We start from the raw sequence: 20,083 nt of genomic DNA, 5'->3' as shown, positions 1-20,083 counted from the left end.
TTCGTTGTTTTGACGGAAAAAAATAGCACTGCGGATGTGAACAGAGCCCTACAAGCAATAAGGCCAGAATCACACACACACTTTTGGTGCAGTTATTGGCCAGAAGTGGATCCAAAAGGAAGGAAAGGTATAAAGAACAGACTGATGCATCTCCTGTTTTGTGGGTCCACTCCTGTTTTTGGTTCAAAAACTGCATGTGTGATCTTGGCCTTAGGCTGGAATCTCACATGCAGGTTTTATCGTAGGTTTTAGAGCCAAAGTCAAAAGTGGAACCAAATAAAAGGGGGAAAATAAAAGTATAGATGAGGACGTTGGGCTGGATTCACACGGGACGGAAACACTGCAGATTTTTCCACACACATCCCGTGTGAGGGAGCCTAAGAGGACCAGAAGAGGGTGAGCATCGTTTTTTAAATTTATTATTTAATTGTCAAATTGGGGGAGAGGCTACAGGGCCAGGCATGGGCCTCTACTTTGCTACTGAAATCTAATTGGCGTAGATGTCCACTATAATTTACGTCAGATTTCTGGCAAGAGTGGAGTACAAAAGGCCAAAAGTCGCAACACGCAACGCAAGTTGTGACTTTTGGGCCTGTTTGCAACTTTTCTAAGGCACTGGTGTTGAATTGTTTATAAATTCCCCCCAGAGTCTTTCTTTTCCATTATTCTTTCTCCAATGTACCAATCCATCTATCTAGATATTAGTATCATTTCTGGAATGTGCTACACACAATGTACACGTCTCCGCACAGTGGGGGACATCACACTTCCAGATGGGCTCTTTATACTGTAGATCATTTCCACACTTGCTACATAACTGATGGAACGTCTCTAAAAATAGTCCGTAATCTACAAACATATTTTATATGTAAGGATTCTCAGACAGAGCTATAAGGAGATGATGAAAAAAAAATAACCTTAAAGGGCAATCCCACCAGGAGGTATTTGTACCCAGATACATGCATGTAGAAATAAGGTTGAAATTCACACATCGCGTATTTGATGCAGATTTTTGAGTCAAAGCCAGAAGTGGAAGAAGGAGAAGTATCAGTTCTTTTATATTCCAGTTCCTTTTGAAACCAGTACTCGCTTTGGCTCAAAAATCTGCGACAAATACGCGATGTGTGAATCCAGACTAAAGAATACAGGTGGCGAAAAAGAAAAGAAGAAACCCCGCCAGATGGTTCTGCATCTTCCGGATACTTGGGACCGTAATGCTTTGAAGCAAAACACTAGATAAAAACCTGTGCTGCTCTGCGTCGGTCGTCCCTGATGTTTTTTGGACAACTAGTGCCATTTTTAGAATGGTCCCGTTTATTTAAGACCTCCAATTATAGAGGTGAGGGAATAGGAGGTCCTGCACTGCCAGTAATGTTACCCAATGTGGACCCATCATGGTTCAGATAGTGAAGTTACTCTTTTTTTTTTTTTTAAAGGGAATGTCCAGCCAACCCAATATCCTGACATACCGTAAAATGGCACAGGGGCGATGAGTTTGGACTTGAACCATTTCTCCTTTTTGCTCCTAAACCCTTTTTGGCTCCACATTTCCAAAAAGGTTAAATTTCAATGATTTTTTGCTTAAAGGATAATCTTAAAGGGTAACTAAACTTTCAAAAAACTTCTTACATATCATAGTGACATGTAACAGAGCACATATATGAGCCCATACACCAATTGCTCCGCTTTCCGAGAAAAGCCGATCAGAAACAAAAGCAGCACAGCCCTCACCCGAGCGCTTCTGGCACTTCGATTTAGCGATCGGTGGGATCTTTAAATCGAAGTGCCAGAAGCGCTCGGGGGTGGGCTGTGCTGCTTTTGTTTCTGATCGGCTTTTCTCGGAAAGCGGAGCAATTGGTGTATGGGCTCATATACTTTCTAATGAGCCCGTACGCTGCCCCGGGTGAGAAATCAGAAACTAACTCACCCGAGCGCTTCTGCCGCTTGGTTTTGGCGATCAGTGGTGGTCTCAGTGCTCGGACCCCAACCGTTTAAAACGTCTGACATGTCAGATGTTTTTTTAAAGTTTAGTTACACTTTAAGGCGAAAGTTGTTGGCAAAACCCTGTGGTGTCACCCGGAAGTTTTTGCCCATTGAAATCAACAACAGACAAAGAAAGACATGTTGTATTGGAGATTTTCGCGATGGCACCATGGCCAAATCTTTAAAGAAGCTGAGCAGGTACCATATCAGGTCATTTTCAATTATCCCCGAATGACACGACAAAACTGGATTTTCCCTTTAAGACGAATCCAGTGATGAATGAGTTGATTTACCAAACTGACTGTTTCCCCACTCTACCCAGCCCCCACCATTGTCCCAAAACACACGGAGAGAAGTTTCTGCTTGAAATGATACATATACTGGAGAAGGAGAATTAATATCGCCCAATAAAATATTCACTGCGGATGAAGTTAAGTAAGATTAATTTTTTAACTCCTATTAAATTTTTCACAGAGTTCACAGTGGGCTTTCTCCCAATTAGGAATGTTTAATTTCCCCTCATTCTTTAAGGGTGAAGTATTGAGAGAAATAAGATTGTGTTAATTAGGTATGGGTCCTCCGGAGCTCCAGCCTGGAGCAGGGTTGGGTGACCCCCCCACATTACGCCTCATAACAAAAGAGACTAAGGGATTAAAGGAGAGTGAGGAAGGCGATCAGGATTTCTTTGTCTGTAAGGGGAAGAAGGTTGAATACGCAGAAGGACGAAACAAAAGTAAAAAAAGGGCAATAAGCGAGGCAATGTAAACCGGATTACAGTCTGACTGATGTGCTCATGGTTTTTGTGGAACATGTTCCCTTCTGGAAAACCCCCAGACATACCAACATCCTATGGCTGCCATGATGGTTACGTCTCCTGTGAGAGTGATCTAGTAGTCTCTATCATGGCATGGGAGCTTCGAGACAAGTAACAGGAGAAGTGAGGTAATAAACCATACTGATGGCTAAACCACTGAGAAACCAAGAGGCCCAACTCCAGCATCAGGGAATGGACACGTGCTTGGTAACTAGCTCCCTAGGATGTGGACCATTAAAGAGAACCTGTCTACTCTCCTGACAGGTCTCCCCATAAAATAATCATTCTGGAGCATCTTGTATTAGAACACTGCGTTATGCCATTCCTCTGTTATTCCTCCTAGAAGTTTGACAATTAACTGTTACCAGTTGGCGATGTGTCTCTGCACAGACTGACTATGTCCAATTAGTACGGACAGTCTGACTGTAGACACGCCCATTTAAATGGGGAATGCTAGAACACCCAGTTGTCCATTTTTTTTCTTACATTTCTGGGAGGAATAACAGAGGAACGGCACAATCCAGAGTTCTAAGAAAAGAATTGAGATTTTATGGGGAATACAAGTATTTACTAAAATAGAGGCCACAGGTTATTTTTAAAGTGTAACTAAACTTTTAAAAAACTTTTGACACGTCATCGTGACATGTCAGAAGTTTTGATGGGGGGACCCGAGCAGCGAGACCCCAACCGATCACTAAAATGAAGCAGCAGAAGCGCTCGGGTGAGTGCTGTGCTGCTTCGTTTCTAATCAGCTTTGTACGGGCTCAATAGAAAGTCTATCAGTCTGTACACTGCTTGCTCGGCTTTCTGAGGAAAGCCGATCGTAAAAGAAGCCGCACAGCACTCACCTGAGCGCTTCATCCGCTTCGTTTTAGCGATCGGTGGGGGTCTCCGTGTTTGGACCCCATCGATGAAAACTTTTGACATGTCACTATAAAGTTTAGTTACACTTTAACTTACTAGGGAGCGGATTCTAACCCAATGGATTCTTATGGGGATGTGGTATCGGTGGCACAATACAATTGCCACAGTCGCCCTATACTTTCTCATCATGCTTGCTTTCATGAGCGAGGTTGTGTTTGCTGGTCTGTAATCAAAAAACACCAAAACAGCAGGGGAGGGGGGTATAATATGTAAAGTAGAGTGCATCTGCCACCATGGAACTTACCTGATGGTAACACTTGAGTCATGTGACACCCCGCACGACATTGACGCTTTGGTACCTTTGATAACGCTCTGGTCTGTAGGAGGATTGGTAATGCGGGTTCGAGCTGTTGAGACAGAGTGAGTTACTGATCATCCATATTACTCCGCTTAAGTAATGTACATCCCATGGTACCCTGACCCAGCAACAGAGGGGGTTCGGGTTTTATGTTTGCCATAAGGCCACATCTCATCATTGTAATTCATTTACATGTCCGGTTGCTACTGACACCACCACTATTTCTCCTCCGCATTTGTTTAGAAGAATATTCCCAATGACTTTCCGTAGTATCAGTGTCACGTGTGATATTGTGCCTCTACCTTGACATTTCTGTGCCTTGAGCCTCTCAGCCTGCTGACAAGCCTCTTTATTTATTTTACATTTCCCATTACATTGAAAAATTCTTCATCTTCCCATAGAAAAATGGATGTCATTAATGTTAAAATAAACCTGATCTCTATCACCTTGGGTGAGTATTTGTTGTCCGTGGAGTACAATGCAAATCCAGTGTCTTTATACCCAACACGTTTCTATAGTACCGACACGGCAAGGTTAACAGCTGAATTGACAAAGCGGTGTATGACATCTCAGCGTGATCTCTTCAGATAGAGCTGGGAAGACAGGTTTGATGGACCTACCCCCCCCCCCCCTGGTCTCTAGTGTTACGCAGAAGATAAAGTCGCAGGACAAGCTAATTTTACTCCTGTCATCTTAGACAATGCGGAACGATCAGCTGAAGGATCAGGATTGTGAGCGGTAAAAACAGAAGACAAAAGGGCTCAAAGCAGAGCACATTATGTATTAAAGCCTGAGGAGCAGATTCCAGTGTCTCATATAGTCCCACTCACTGTAGCGGTGTTGGCTGATAAAGGAATATCTACTGGGTCTATGCAGTTTTGTCAACCCTACAAGTCACTAAAGGCCCCGAGAAATGTGTGTGTGTTTTTTTTTTTAAGAGCCTCATAGATGTTAAGGTTTGACAATGGAAAGTCATCTATTCGGTCCGAATCTCAGGGGTTAAACATTTAATCCTTTTAACTCAATAGTTTCAACTCCAATAGGCACCGACAGGTTATGATCTTGGACCTCCTATGAGAAAAGCCTTTCACCAGAGATTCCTCCTTTGTATACTGGCTCTACTCGAAAAAATTACTGCCTTAAAGGGGTTGTCCCAGAATTAGCCCTTTGTTGGACTCACAATCTAATCTTCCTATCCCAGGTCAATTGGCTTCTTAGGTAGTTGTCACTTAAGGTGGCCATACACCTTCAATAGTAGTTGACCGAACCCTTGTTCGACTACTATAGAAGATGTACGCTCGTTCGGCCAACAGCTATTCCTCATAACCTCCCTATACACATGCACGCTCAGTTCGACCGAGTGTGCGTGTGTTCTCCATGAAAGAGGAGAGTAAGCCGTTGCCAGACACGTCTGGTAGCGACTTACCTCCCTTGAGAACACAGAATCGGGCATTTTGAAATTCGACATGCCCGATCCCTTTTATCTCTGACATCGGCCCAACAGCTCATGCACAATAGATGGTCGGCTGGTCCCACCAAAATTGGCATGTTTGGCCGACATACGTCTAATGTGTCTGGCCACATTTATCTGTGTCCATCAGTATATTTTTGGAATATGGTAGAGAACCAGGCAACCCACGCCATGCAGATATAATCCATATAGTGTTTATTTTTTACTTTTATTTCTGACTGTTCATTTTAACTTCATGACCAATGGGACGTTATCCCCTTTACAACCACATCTACCACTTTTTGTTAATACACTAGTGACTTTTATATTGCATCACCTCTTTCTCTCTGGCTGCATACTAGAATAGTGATAAGAAATGATTGCAGGTGGGTAAGTAGATTGCTAGGAAATGGTCCCTAGTATGTGTGTAGGGGAAGAGTAGATTATAAATTCCACTGGGGGCAGGTACTAATGTCTGTGTACAGAGCTGTGGAATATGTTGCTGCTTTACAAATAACCCGAAACAAATCGGTAGCCGTGGTTTTACATTTTTTATTTTTTTTTATATCACTTAACCCCTTTGTTTAAAGTTGTAGTCTCATCATCTGAGCGAGGGGACCCCCTTTATGACATCCATATAACAGAAGTCTTAGGAAATATTCCACCGAGTGAAAATAATTTCTATACATCTGAATAGTGTTGAAGGGATTTCTGTAGAACTTATTCTTAATGAATCTCTCATGATAACACGAATCATTGATAGCTTTGTGTGAACGGGCCTTTAAATAGCATGTCCAGCTCTGCTAATTATGGAGTAGGGGGAGGCCGGTCGGAGTATGATTACACCCTGAGCTCTCCGGAGTTTATAATCCTTATACATTAACAAAGGTATTCATAGTAATAAAACATATCCAGCCATTGTGTAGCCAAGTGTCATTTTTAACGCTTCATAGAGTGACCTCCAAGCGGAATTGAAATATTGAGAGAGCTCGAGAACAGAACAGCGACTGTACTAAGCTGCATGAAAAACCTTTTATCCCTAATGACTATAATAAACCACATCAACTCCTACGGCTGCTAAAACAGAGACTAACAGTAAAAAAACAATGTGTTAGTGGAAGAAGTGGCGGCATCTCACCAGAGTATTTATTTGCCTAGATATGGTGGCGATACGGGAAAGAGCTTCTCTTACCCCAGACAATAATGTCGGCGGAGGCCTCATCAGCGCCTCGAGAATTGGTAGCTGTGCAGGTATATGTGCCCACATCTGATATGTGTGCCGGGCTAATGAGCAAACTTCCAGATTCGAGAAGGGTGAAGCGTGGCAGCTGTACTGACCCACTGGCCAAGATCTTCTCACCTGCAGATGGAGAGACACGGTGTAGGGACAATTCGTACAAAGGAGATTTCTATTTCCACTTCACATAAAACGACTTTTGAACATCAGATTCAAGTTTAGCGTAAGTAGAGCTACATATATATATATATATATATATATATACACACATACATACATATATTACACACTTTGTTTGGATGTGGTCTATACAAGGGTGAACATAGCAAATATCAAAATTGGGTCTGGCTGACACCCCCTTATTCAGGACAGAATGGCCCATTTCTAGGTCTATCCCATACTTGCAGAACGTTTAGTCAGATTCCTTTCACCGAGGAGTGGCACTGGACCGGTTGACATCGCCCATAGCTGACCCTCCAAATATGCCCGCACTGCCAGTAAAGCCCCCAATTTCCAAAGTCCTCAATACCAAAAATTCAGCTGTCACTTTTTACGATTATGAAGCCGAAGTTCTATGTGGAGTGCCAGGTATTCGTTGGCCTGACATGGTTCCTACTGTATGTAGTTTTTCCGGTTTGCACCAAAAGGTTAACGCCTAGCTGGAACTTATTTGGCAAGCACAATGTAGATTAATCTTAGAAACTTTGGAGCCAGTACGAAAGGTCTATGAAAATTTGGCACATCTTTGTATCTTTTCATTGTGTCGATGGAGAGGGGGATGTTCTACCCATTACCAAAAGTTGGAGGCTATGTGCCACTAGTGAGTCTCAATAGTATGTAACACCCGGGGCTGCCTCTATGGTATCTACACTTTTACACCTAGGAACCTTCAGACTTTGCCAATATTTCTCCAAAAAAAACGATAAAAGTAATTTTTATAATCCTCATCTCCGTCCGTAAAATAAATGGAAACGGGTCAAGATTCACGTACCCCAGCAGCCCCCGTCTCCTTGTAGTTCTTAAGGAAAGCACTGAAGGGTTACTTCTTCTACTAAATTGAAAGATCTAAAGATCCTTTAGTTGCCATGGCTTCCATTAAAGAAACACCTACAGGTCATGAACCACATAGATATATAGAGAGATTTAACCCTTCGTCTTGTCTGCTCCCATTAACGCACACATTTTGACAGGCCTGATTGGCGCTGGCTCTGCTACATAAAAGGAGTCTGACTATTGCACGGTTTAAGTGCGGTTCGTTGCTGGCTATATATCTTCTACAGGGCTGAACACAAACTTTGCATTGAAGAATATAGCTTTGTCATATATTATAAGGCAGTTCTGCTTTATTAACCTGTCTTGTGCCAGTTTTATTGGAGGAACAGAGGACTGGCACTGCTGTCGTCTAGAGATGAGAGGCTCCGCATATGATTTATACACAGGCTGGGAACTGAGGATCAGCTTATCATTCATACACAGGCGAGAGATGAGAAAGCTCACTGTATAACTAACACACACAGACTAGAGCCGGGGAACTCTGCATATCATTGTATACCAAGGAGGGAGCCTGTAAATATCACTGTATTCTGGCTTCACATGTAGCTGTAGTCAGATCGGGGATATGGGGAGGCTTTACATATCCTAGTGTGCGGAGACGGGAGACGGCAAATTATTCATAGGAGAGGACGACGGATCTCCTAGATGAGGAACTTTTTATCGAGCTTGCTGCCTGTTGACGGACAGATTGTTTGCAGCCCCTAAAAGCTTTAGCAGAATGATGTTTTTTTGGCATCAAAGACAAGGCAGCAAACTCGTCTTGCGCCTACGCATAAGCATCTTCACTTTCTGGCGTACAGTAATGTGACTACCATTAAATAACTCAGTATGTACTGGCAGCTAGCAAATAATCTGACATAGAGAGAAGTTGGAAGCAAAACTTTTTCTTATGGAGATGTGTTTGACACTTCAGTCATAGGCCTGATTCCCTCTGCGTTTTAACCCTTCCTTATAGGCAAATAGTGGGATACATTTCCCGAATTCCCTGGGCACATCGCTACTTGAAGCGCTGTGCCCAGGGTAGCCCCTGACATCTATGTACATAAATGAACAGTAACATCAGGGGCGTCAACCAGTCTTGGAGTTCCCCGCCAGAGTGCTACCGATGGTCTGGCCCGGGGACTCCGTATTTGAAAGCCCCTCACATCACTGTCCTTTTATGCACAGAGACGTGAGGGGCTTCCCCAGGCCGAGCGCTATTTGGGCCCTGGGGAAGCCCCATTGGGTATAAGTTTAACATATACCTCTGATGAATGCCATACTGTGGCATCCATCACACACAGGCTCTCATGTAAAACAACAAAAAAAGTATACCACACGGTATACTTTTTTTTTTTGTGAGATCCCTCAGGATGGAATAGCGTAGCCTACTTTGTTATTCCATCATAAAAAAAAAAAGTATACCGATGTATACCAGCTTGACGGAGGCCAGGACGACACTCTTTTTGGTCTCTGTCGAACTAATGGAGCCCTATGGACACGTTTATCGTGTAGGTCTAGAGCTTTCCCAAAGTACATGATAAATGTACAGCAGAAACGTGATGTGAATCAGGCCTTAGTGTGTCAGTTTGGTATAATCTGGCCCGTGGACCCCATATATCTGCTATGGAATTTGTTACATGATGAATTGACCTCCAATGTAACCCATATACAACAAAGGAGCAAAAATAATTGTATGGGTTGCAATTGGTTTCTACCATGGGTAAAAGAGGCATCTTCTCTGGCGGGTTCTCTCAAACATTTCTTAGGGCATCGGCTGTTGTATTATTTATGTACTATACATCACTATTATGTGTGGTATAAGGTATTATGTGGGCTGTTATATGGCACTGTATGGTGGTATTATTAATATTATGGCTTCATTATTTGGGCAGTAGTTTTACTCCCCATTTTCTCCATCCCATAAAACCTGAGAAGTCAGACCTTGATTCAGCACTGGTTACATTTACGATGGGCTGCCGCCAGATAACATAGCAGCAGGGCTATAATTTGTACATGTACGTCCAACGTGTTTTACCTAGAGGCTTCAGAGACCGTCATCCAGCATTGGTGGCAATCACGACTAGCTGCTGGTAAATAAGAGTAGTGGGGCTGCAAGTTGGTGGAGCATTGACTAAGTCTTTTAACGTTACCTTTCTGCCAGGTAATAGCAGGTCGGGGCGCTCCGGAGGTCTCACACTGTAGTACCAGAGCGGTGCCATCGATCACTGTGCTGTCCAGGGGACCCTTTGTGATATTGGGAGCAATACCTTTTATCACAGACAAAAGCGAAAATAATATTAATTCACGTCACAGTATTTACATATATTTAGTCCAACACAATCAATGAAAAAAGGAAATGAGATATTTTGCACATAGAATCAGCATTCGATTTCAGGTACGATAATATTATCTGGTCTGATTCTCCAATTGTCGCATAAGACGAAAAAATAAAGATCGGGCAGATGCAGCATTTTTTATGTTTTTTTTTCTTTTCAAAATGCTTTGTTGCCCGAATTACAGACGGTAAAATGTGCCCGTCATCTAATATACCAACTTTGCCAACTCCCTGCATGAATAACATCACATGTTTCCCCATAGGGTGGACTATGCATCAAGCCTAATTTTCCTAGTGATTTAGGGGTTAATACATAATACGTTTGGTTATTTAGGATGGCTTAGTGTTTAATTCCGAATATCCCTGGTGATCTAGTTTGGTTGAGGGGTTAATACATATATATGCTTGGTTGGAGCAGCATAGCGGATGAAAGCTACGGTAATATCCCAGGTGGTCTAGGGGGGTTTACTGGTTAACACATATTATCCCCGATGGACTAGGGCAATTTAAGGGTGAATACAGAATATCTTTGGTGGTCTAAAAGAGTACTCTGCTCAATCGTCAAACTAGGGGGAGCAGCTTCGCTTTATACTAGCAATGCCGATAGCCAAATGCATTGCACCGCAGCTGCCTTTTTACTCAATAGTTAACTCTTTAGAGTTCTAGATGGACAAAAATTCTTTACACTAGGGTACTTACTAGTTACAGCCAGGTAAGTGGAGGTCTGCACCTCCCCCGCACTGTTTCGGGCAAAGCACTGGAACATTCCCGTGTCCTCAGGCATCAGCCCACTGATCCGTAAGCTTCCCGCGCTTACGATACGAAACCTGGTGTCCCTCCGTCCGTCAATCAGAGCCGCATCCTTGTACCAGGAAATAGACGGCTGGGGTACTCCTGTGGCGTGCAAGAAGAATAGAAGAAAGTAATCAAAACATTTTAGAAAAAAAGTCACGGAAAGACAATTGACTCAGAGAAGAGTAATTATAAAGCTGCAAGAAGTAGAAAATAAACGAGACCAGAAAAAAAAAAGCCAGAGGACAGTAAAAATCCACACACTATCTGAGAAGTGGCGTCTCCTGGGTACTTATCATAACAGAGCATATTAAATCATCTCCAGATCTCCTCAATGTTATAGTCATTTATTTTCCCACATGCTCCGGGGCTGCGGTGCCCTTTTCTCGTAGTAATTATATATACAGCACGAGCCTAATTGCAGCGCCTGTGATTATTACTGACAAGTGAGCATATATTACCAGCGTCAGGACCGGCGAGCACGGAGCATAGAGGACATGTGGTAATGGACTGGAATCCTAGATGTCATCTGGACCAGCCACCAAGGCCAGCGCCTCAGGAGGCAAAGTTGTAAGGCAGGAGTTCTGTGTATGTATGTTGTAATCCAAGTATTTATTTTAATCTATACATTTTGTGATCCTCTTAGGTCCCGTTCACACGTGCCGAAATACGCGTCAAAAACGCATGATTAAGCTTCCCATTCAAACGCATGGGAAAGCGCACAGTAAATATATAAAACGTGTTTTTTTTATGCAAAAGTATTTAAAAAAACACATCGTGTAAAAACGAAACATCAGGTAAATTCTTTAAAGAGTAAAATGCGACAAAAACGCGCCAAATGTTTCCATAGTCAATGGTAGTCCTAATTGTGTGCGAAAATGCGCACAAAAGTTTTATTTTAATATGCACTTCGCAAGAAACGCTAGTGTATATGACACGTTTACACATCGTTTGTGTTTCTTAGCGCCGTGTGAACACGCCCTTACCTTAAATGGGTTTTCCACTTTCGACAATCCCTTTTCTTTAGAAGGGTCCCCTGATGATAAACTGATCACCGGGTGTTTTACTGCTGGGACCGCCAGCGATCAGCTGTAATTCGCCAAAGAAATTAGCCGCAAGGGACAACTTTCCCTGCATCGCCGCCACAGGAGAAGTGAGGCATAACACAGTTCCCATTGAAATAAATGTATTTCCGTGTAATGCATGGACATGGATGCTTCAGTACATGAGGTGCTCCTTGTAGCCCTCAGACCACCCCTTAAAAATGTGTATATAAGATATTGGTTAATTATGGCTAAAGCCTTTGGGTATAGATCATAAACTTGGGAGGCCCCCCATTAAAAATTTTACCCACATTTCTGATTCTATAACTAGTTAGATATACCATTCAGGAGTCTGAGAAAGATGGCAAACATTAAATTATTAGGCAGCACAATTAACCCCTCGGTATAACCCGATCCAAAGTCGTCCCCACAGGTGATTCAGTACTCGATCCAAAGAAGACAAGAAAATTACAGCGTCCATTAGTGAAGCTTGACATCCGTGTAAATCACTGCAAAGTTTCACTCTCATTATAGAGCATAAACTAATGGATGCTGGAGGTTTTCCTTTCTTCCTTAGGAAAGCTGGGTGACGGCTTCAACGCTGTAATGAAAGCCACATTGGTCATCCAGCCTTCTAAGTTGCTAATCTGCTGAGCTATACAGTGACACATGCCCATCCTGAGCTTGGGAAAGCTGGGTGGTAACACTAGGGAGATGTAATTTTGGGACTATTGGTTGTCACAGTATCAAATATATTAAAAATATATAGAACAGGCTGTAACATTTCCATTGATCACTTATCATAACCGTGGGGCGTATTTGACAATTTGATGGGCCACAAATGGTAATTCAATGGCTGGGGCTCCACGGCGACTTTGGTCACGCAACGAAAACATGTTTGTGATCTGCCTGCTGTCACACGACTATTTAAGGGTGAGATTTGTTTAGGAGTAGCCTGCAATTTAGGCTTTGCAACATCCAAAAAAAGAAATCGCACATAAATCTCCATCAGACATGACTTGCATTAAAGTCTTTACTAGAAAAGTCACATGCGATTTGCGACCAATAGTCCAGCATTTGTGTATTTTTTTTGCGACTGTCGTGGCGCAGTTGCATCACGGTGCGTTTAGTAACATGACCACATTCACAAGCACGCTGAAATGCGGCCTTACGATCTTTGGTGTTACGACCAAAGTTGTCATGTTTAGGCAGGACTGGCCAACTAGTGTCTCCCGACTTAACCCCTAGATGAGGAAAGAAGCATTGGGTATGTTCGATTTCAACATACCCGATCCTTAGTTTCCGGGGGAGATAAGCGACTTATTCTCCTCTCCCCATTAAAATAAACATGCAAGCTCGAACAAGCACGGTTGAGTTGGAAGGATTAGCAGTCGACCAAACAAGCATTTGGCCGACCGCTATCAAAAGTGTTTGTCCACATTTAGCCCTGGTACTAGAGTCTTATAGTCACACTCACCTTTAGCCTGGCATGGGATGTCAATCACTTTTTCCATCTCGGCTGTTAAGTGTCTCTCTGGCTCCTTTAAGAACTGAGGGGGTTCTAAGAGAAGAAGGGGTCATTTAACCCAATTAATGCCAAATATGGTACAAATTACCAGCGCATAAAAAGAGAAGGTGGAGAGGGTGCGCTATAGTTTGTATTCTATTTCTGCCTTTTTACTATTTTAGTGTGTTGTTTTTTTTTTTAATGTTTTTAAATAATTATCATGTTTCTAAATGTGCAGGCAGTTGGGATTTGCTAATTGGGAATGCATCTCAATTACAGAGCGGTAATCAATTACAGCCACTAGAAACCTCCATATGTCATCGACTGTATTGCGCACTGTCCATACGCAGATAATTGGATGGGACGTTGTATTCCCCAGTTGTAACCTGAGAGACGGGGCAGAAGAGACGGCAGGTAGTGACACTGCTATGCAGGAACTCGAACTTGTCTATCTGTTCTTATGAAATATGAGGAAGCAAGCGGCACTAAAAACTCTACCTGCTGAAAATGCCCCCCTTGGGGTAATAATAAGAGGAGAATATGAATGCCTGTGCCTGTGCGGGTTCATGTAGCTCCTCTTTTTGAGCAACTTTCAAAGTTTATAATATTAATGTCTGTGTTCAGAGCAGAAGTGACAGGACGGAGCTGCTGTCTCTTGACAGCAGTTCCATTATCTATGAGAAGAAGCAGTTGCTTACTTGTGTATGATGCAACCCTTAAGAGAAGGCAGCTGCTCCCTAGGCACCTGATCTCCTGCCTACACCTTTATCTTGATGCTGCTATGCCAAATATTAGTTTGTTATTCTTACCAAGGACAGTTAGGTATGCCCCTGCAGTCACGGCAGGGACGCTGCTGCTACGTAGGGTGGCTTCACATGAGTAATAACCAGCATCACTCAGCGTGGGGTTCAGGATAGTCAGACGGCGACCAAACTCACTCACTCCAATGGAGATGGGCGCCCTGTCCTTCTTCCATGAAATGTTTAACTTAACAAGAGGCCTAGAGAAAAAGGAAGCAGAAAGAGTTAATAAACAGAGAAGAAAAAGTTGTAGGCAGTGGTGTAGCCTTTGTTTCATCAGCATGATGCTTGCTCACAATATGAAACCTTCACTTTCAAAAACGCAGGTGGAATTTGGCGTCTATGGGCGTTTTTATTCCGGACCCCAAAATTACATAATTGCTGGGACTCACCTGGCATTGGCTACACACTCCATAGTGACTTCAGAGGTGCCAGTTACAACACTGGTGTTCTGGGGTGAGATGATGATAGTTGGAGCGATGGGATCTGCAGGACCACCGACATCTAAAAAACACAATGCATTACGCAACTACTGCAATGTGCCTGAAACACTAGATTTTATTCATAGACATTGAGCCAGTTGGGTGGCATGAGGTCATGCAAACTGAGAGCTAACAGGAAGTCAGCAGAATTCTGATTGCAGCTCTGGATGTGGAGAAAACATAAAAATTCTGTTAATTAAGCTATTCACTGGCTATTAGGATGTTTTTGGTTTTGAGAATCGCCTTAAAATAAGTGAATTGATTTTAACGTTTGCGCTACCCTGGGCTGTACAGCTGACATAAACCGTGGCTACAATGTGTTTTTTTGTAGGTTCTTTAAAACATTGCTTTTTATACGGTCAGCAAAAGAGACAACAGGGTCTGTATGGTGAGCGCCTGTCTGGACAGCGGGCATGTTTCATTTGCAGTAAATCCCGGGCGTGTGCTTTGTATCCTGCTGAGTCTGCAGTACAAGGATCGGGAGATTAGTGTGGACTGTACCATCCATCCCTCCACTGAATACGGGCACAACGTGAACCTTCAGCCTCAATTCATCTCTTTAACTGGTTAGTAAAACAGGAACTGGCACACAGTAATAAAATAGATTCACCAACTTTAATGGAAGTTTAGCTACAAGTGACTACTTCCAGGCTAGAGTCTGCAGCTAATATTCGATACTGGACGTATAGCTCCGGCACGTCCGGAATTCACTAATAATGGTGTCCCTCTCATGTAACTTTACTGGAGCAAACCTAAAGCACATCCATGGTAGTAACACAGTAATCTGAACAAAAACCATAGTAGTCTGAGGTGCCAAGATGATTGGTTCCTAAATTGAAAGGGGTTGTCCAGATTAGAAAAACATAGATGCTTTCTTCCAAAAACAGCGACACACCTGTCTACAGGCTGTGTGTGGTATTGCAGCTCAGCCTTATTTACTTCAATGGAACTGAACTGCAACACCACACACAACCTGTGGACAGGTGAGGCGCTGTTTTTGGACAATAGCAGACAATTTTTTTTTTATACTAGACAACCCCTTTAAGATTTATAAGAGTTGTCCACTTTGGTACAATCGAGGCCGTAAGTAGAGCCAAAGAGTCCCATGGCAAAAGTGTGCTCCCCATCACTTAATGCGAGTTCACACATCCATACCCACCCAATCCCAGTATAGGAGGGTCCAGTTTATATAAATCCTCTTCTTATCCCTCGAAGGTGATATGATCGATAATGTTGTGGTGCCTTTAGAGAGGAGAAGGAGGATTGGGTCATCCTCGGTTATCCTGGATCTACTAATGAATACCTGGCACTAATGGCTACCATTATACCGGTCTTCCAGCTTCCCGTTGACCCTATATGCCATATAGAGCTGTATTATAAGCAGTTGGATCAGCAGTCTTGGCATTTTTTCATTAATTTTGCTTCTTTTTCTGATGTTGGGGATAGCGACTGCATGTTCGAAATTTGCTTATTACTTGATGGTGAAGACCTCCACATGTCACCGTGTACTAATAGGATTCACATAGCAACTACAAGACAGAAGCTAGTGGCTAAACCATTACTCACTTTCCACTGTCAATGTGATTGGTTGACTGGTTTTGTTGTCACCATTCTTGTCATTGACGGCCTGCACGTAGTATCTTCCAGTATCGGGGGCTACACTGGACAGGATCACTAGCGTGTTGTCCTTGGTGATGGCACTATGTAGGAAGAAAGCAAAAAAAAACAATCAAAAACATCATCCTCTTATGAATATTCATAGCCAAATTACTTCTCAACCTGGGAAAGACCAAGAGGCCACGATATAGGGTTCTCCTTGGCCAATGCAGACAAAAGGGCCAAACAGAAGACACCCCACCATGATCGTAACCTGTCCTATACCATCAGTATGCATAATATATATATATTTCACCTTTAAAGAGACACTAAACCTACAGTTGAAAGACCTAAAGACGAGGGCTGTGTAAACTAACGCCGATCAAGAAGACAGCTCGTTGATCGGCGCTCGTTTGCTCCGTTCACAAGGAGCCAGTATGGGGACGAGCGCTCGTTACTACAATCATTCGTCCCTATACATTTCTCTCATGTCGGCAGCATGTAGTTACACAGGGAGATGTGCCGCCGTCAACGATAATATTTTATGCTGCCTAAACGATACAATCAGCCGATGAACGAGCATATCTATAGATCCATGCTATAGAGATGACTGACAGAACGTCCAAAAAATTCCCATCACTACATATGTGAATAGAATGATCTTACACCGTTGCTGTTTTATAAGACTCTGATTTTAGGTTTAGGGCCCCTTTAAACTAGTATGCCATTAATGTCTTGTACATTGATCGTGTACTACCGGTATTGTTATTCTCCAGTAAACTGCCCTTCATCGTGTTTCCAAAAATCTCTTACAATGGACTCCGGATTACGTCTGCATCCTGTGGCGGGATTTTACTCAAAATAAGGGCTGAGTATAAGCTTTTGTCTCTGTCCTGGACTGGCACAGCTGGTGTCCTGATAAGCGGCACTAATCTCAGCCCATGCTTCCGAAACGGAATTTTCCTGCAAGATACAGGCTTGTGCTGGAAGCGGTGGATACATGACATTCTTGTCTCCCCGCTCAATGACCCAACACCTTTTCCACTCGGTTTTCTGGCACTTGTCCCCATAGATATCTCCCCACTCGCATGGGATCAGCTGCCAGATCATCTGGATAATAACTCTCTGCAATTAGGTAGATAAGCAGAATACGCCGCTGCTTCATTAGTACTTCTGAATTCCTGGATGATTCAGCGCAAGACAGGTGTTTACTGCGTGCAACTCAGAGACGCTCATAATGGGATTCTGCAGATCCGGTTTATCATTACAGTTTATTTAAACTAAAGCGGAAAAGCCCCTAAAAATGACATTTTGTTACGCACCTACAAAACCCCAACAAACATTAGACCAATTTTTGCAAAAAAAATCATCGGTTTTTCCGTGTTTGCAAATCAGTTCACCTCCAACCTGGTGCTGACATACACATTTTTGGCGGGATGGGCCAAGGATCTCATGTGTACGGGGACCTCTTGTTGGATGTGAACATGTCCAATCCAGAGGGGTCTGGCAGCAGCGTATTCCCCTTTCACCATGCCCGCTATGCCGAATGGTGTAATTGAAGGAAATTTGATAAATATTCCATTGAATCTTTTGATGCCCAGTCACCTGCACTACACAATTGGCTGGCTGCCCAATTGCACTGATATTAGGCAGGTGTGGGTATAGACAATGGTGCTTTCCATTTTTAAAACTGTAAGGGCTGCATGTTACCGGGACAGGTCCACTCTACTATCGGCCCAACCGGCTCTTCCCACCCTCCTCACAGTTATTGACGACTAGCTGCTGTGTAAGCAGGTAGCCGGCATAAGTCAATCACTGTGAGGAGGGTGGGGGGAGGTGCGGGATAAAAGGTTTGCTTTTTCCGTGAAACTGAGTTACGCTGGTCCATGGGTTGTCTCTGGTATTTACGTTCAGCCCCATGCAAGTGACATGGCACTGTTTCTGGAAAGAACAAAAAAATACCCCTTCTTTCTAGTCCTGGACAATCCATTAAAATACAATGCCAGTCACATATGAAAATCAATTCCATACTCTTGTCCATAGTAAGTAATATTTGTCAGGCCAACGACTAAACTGAATCAGAATCGTGCTCCGAGTAATTGTCACTTCCTTTCCCCTACGCCGCAATAACGAGCAAAGGAGAAATCTCCGCCATGGGTAAAGAGAATATAACATCTGGCCTCTATACTAAAGACATATTGGCCAATGATCGGGCATCTGCTGCCGACATGGTGGAAATATATGGTGACGAACGATCGTAGTAATGATCGCTCCTCCCCATACATCCATCATTGCGCCTAGTGAAAGGAGCAAACGAGCACCGATCAACGAGCTGTCTCGTTGATCGGCACTCGTTTTCACGGCCTCTATCGGCATGGTGGAAGGGACATTTAGAATTAAAAAAGGATTTTACTATTTAGGAAAAAGATTATTTTCTTCGCTATTTAATTTAAGAATATGTACTGCTCTATTAGTAGAGTAGCTCTTTAAGGTTGAGTGAGAAAACCCCCAATGGAAAAATGCATATGTATAATGTGACCCCCCACGATACTGACTGTAAAAGACGCTGAATCAGCTCACCATTATCCATATGACTAAGAGCCGCTTCTTGTGGTTATTAATCTACTATTGTAATGTTATGGATTCACACTCTGTTCACTTACATGCGGTTGCTGGGAGGGATCTTCCTTCCGTCTCTGAACCAAGTCACCTGCGGCTGTGGGAAACTTGCAATGCTCGGAGCAGTGATCACTGCTGCATCCCCATGAGATACAGCTAGAGAGGTGTCTCCATCTTCAAAGTTGCCCATGTCTGAAAAAGAAGAGATCATCAATAGGAGTATAGACGGTCGGTACACAAAAATCAAAAACATTTATCCAATGTATATAAGCCTGCATGATAGCGAGTTTTTCGGTTGTGACCTTGGCCGGGCAAATTGTCTCTAGCCTCAGCATGATCGAGTAAGTTTCTGCCGGACAACCGTTGATGACTAAGCTTAATCTTATTCATTTCCGTTAATTTATATAGCGCCAACATATTCTACAGCGCTGTACAGCGGTTTTCCTCACAATCCGAATTCCTTATCTGGATGTTTTTGGGGTATGGGAGGAAACTGGAGTACTCGAAGTAAATCCACGCAAACACAGGGAGAACATACGAGCTCCATGTAGATGTTGTCCTAGGTTGGATTTGAACCCAGGACCACAGCGCGGCAAAGAAACGGTGCAAACTACAGAGCCACCGTCGTTACATCTATGGTAAAAAAAATAATAAAAAAAAATTAAATCTGGGAAGGAATAGCCTATAGATCATGGGAGAGAAGGGCTCATTCTCTCAGAGGGCAGCTTCAGATAAGGAAAGGCTGTCCTGATGCCCATGTTGATCCATCTACGTTATAAGTAACGGGGAAAAATAATGCATGCAGCACTATTTTTCCCATCAAAACGAAAACAACAAAGGAACCAGACTGATCCCATTACGTTGGGTTCGATAGCATCAGTCGAACAATGGATCCAGCAATAGGTCTTGGTTTTTGTTATAAATGGAAACCTGGACGTGGGTGTGAACAGAGCCTTAGACCCCATACAGGGAATCACCATGTACACTCCAGTCAGATGATGTTAATTCATGGTGACAGAGTCATTAGTTACTCATTACCGAGTGGTGTAATGGAGTGATAGAGCTTCAATCCTCACCGTACATAGAGGAGGTAAGTAAATATAGGGAAATTATGAATATGTATGATGACTCCCTGGGCACTGGCAGCAACACAGGGTAAATGATAGAA

General features: G+C 43.1%; 1 protein-coding gene and 1 long non-coding RNA gene across 7 annotated transcripts in view; one reads left to right on the top strand and one right to left on the bottom strand.

The window, feature by feature from the left end:
* LOC142665777 (uncharacterized) overlaps nucleotides 1–15,260 on the top strand; it is a 179,946-nt gene extending 164,686 nt beyond the window's left edge. The window contains exon 3 of the long non-coding RNA XR_012851568.1: nucleotides 15,032–15,260. This is a non-coding gene — a long non-coding RNA (uncharacterized LOC142665777). The remainder of the gene's footprint in view (nucleotides 1–15,031) is intronic.
* SDK2 (sidekick cell adhesion molecule 2) overlaps nucleotides 1–20,083 on the bottom strand; it is a 503,279-nt gene that overhangs the window by 88,791 nt on the left and 394,405 nt on the right. For all 6 annotated transcript variants that reach the window (XM_075845537.1, XM_075845538.1, XM_075845539.1 and 3 more), the window contains exons 4-12: nucleotides 18,960–19,107; nucleotides 16,267–16,400; nucleotides 14,611–14,722; nucleotides 14,228–14,418; nucleotides 13,389–13,472; nucleotides 10,776–10,970; nucleotides 9,892–10,008; nucleotides 6,662–6,829; nucleotides 3,966–4,068 (exon numbers count right to left, since the gene is read on the bottom strand). In XM_075845537.1, coding sequence (XP_075701652.1) covers nucleotides 3,966–4,068; nucleotides 6,662–6,829; nucleotides 9,892–10,008; nucleotides 10,776–10,970; nucleotides 13,389–13,472; nucleotides 14,228–14,418; nucleotides 14,611–14,722; nucleotides 16,267–16,400; nucleotides 18,960–19,107 — 1,252 coding nt within the window. The remainder of the gene's footprint in view (nucleotides 1–3,965; nucleotides 4,069–6,661; nucleotides 6,830–9,891; nucleotides 10,009–10,775; nucleotides 10,971–13,388; nucleotides 13,473–14,227; nucleotides 14,419–14,610; nucleotides 14,723–16,266; nucleotides 16,401–18,959; nucleotides 19,108–20,083) is intronic.

The sequence above is a fragment of the Rhinoderma darwinii genome, chromosome 13, assembly GCF_050947455.1.
Source record: "Rhinoderma darwinii isolate aRhiDar2 chromosome 13, aRhiDar2.hap1, whole genome shotgun sequence".
NCBI lineage: Eukaryota > Metazoa > Chordata > Amphibia > Anura > Rhinodermatidae > Rhinoderma > Rhinoderma darwinii.
The sequence above is the reverse complement of the archived record's forward strand: the minus strand, read 5'-3'. Positions and strand labels throughout refer to the sequence as shown.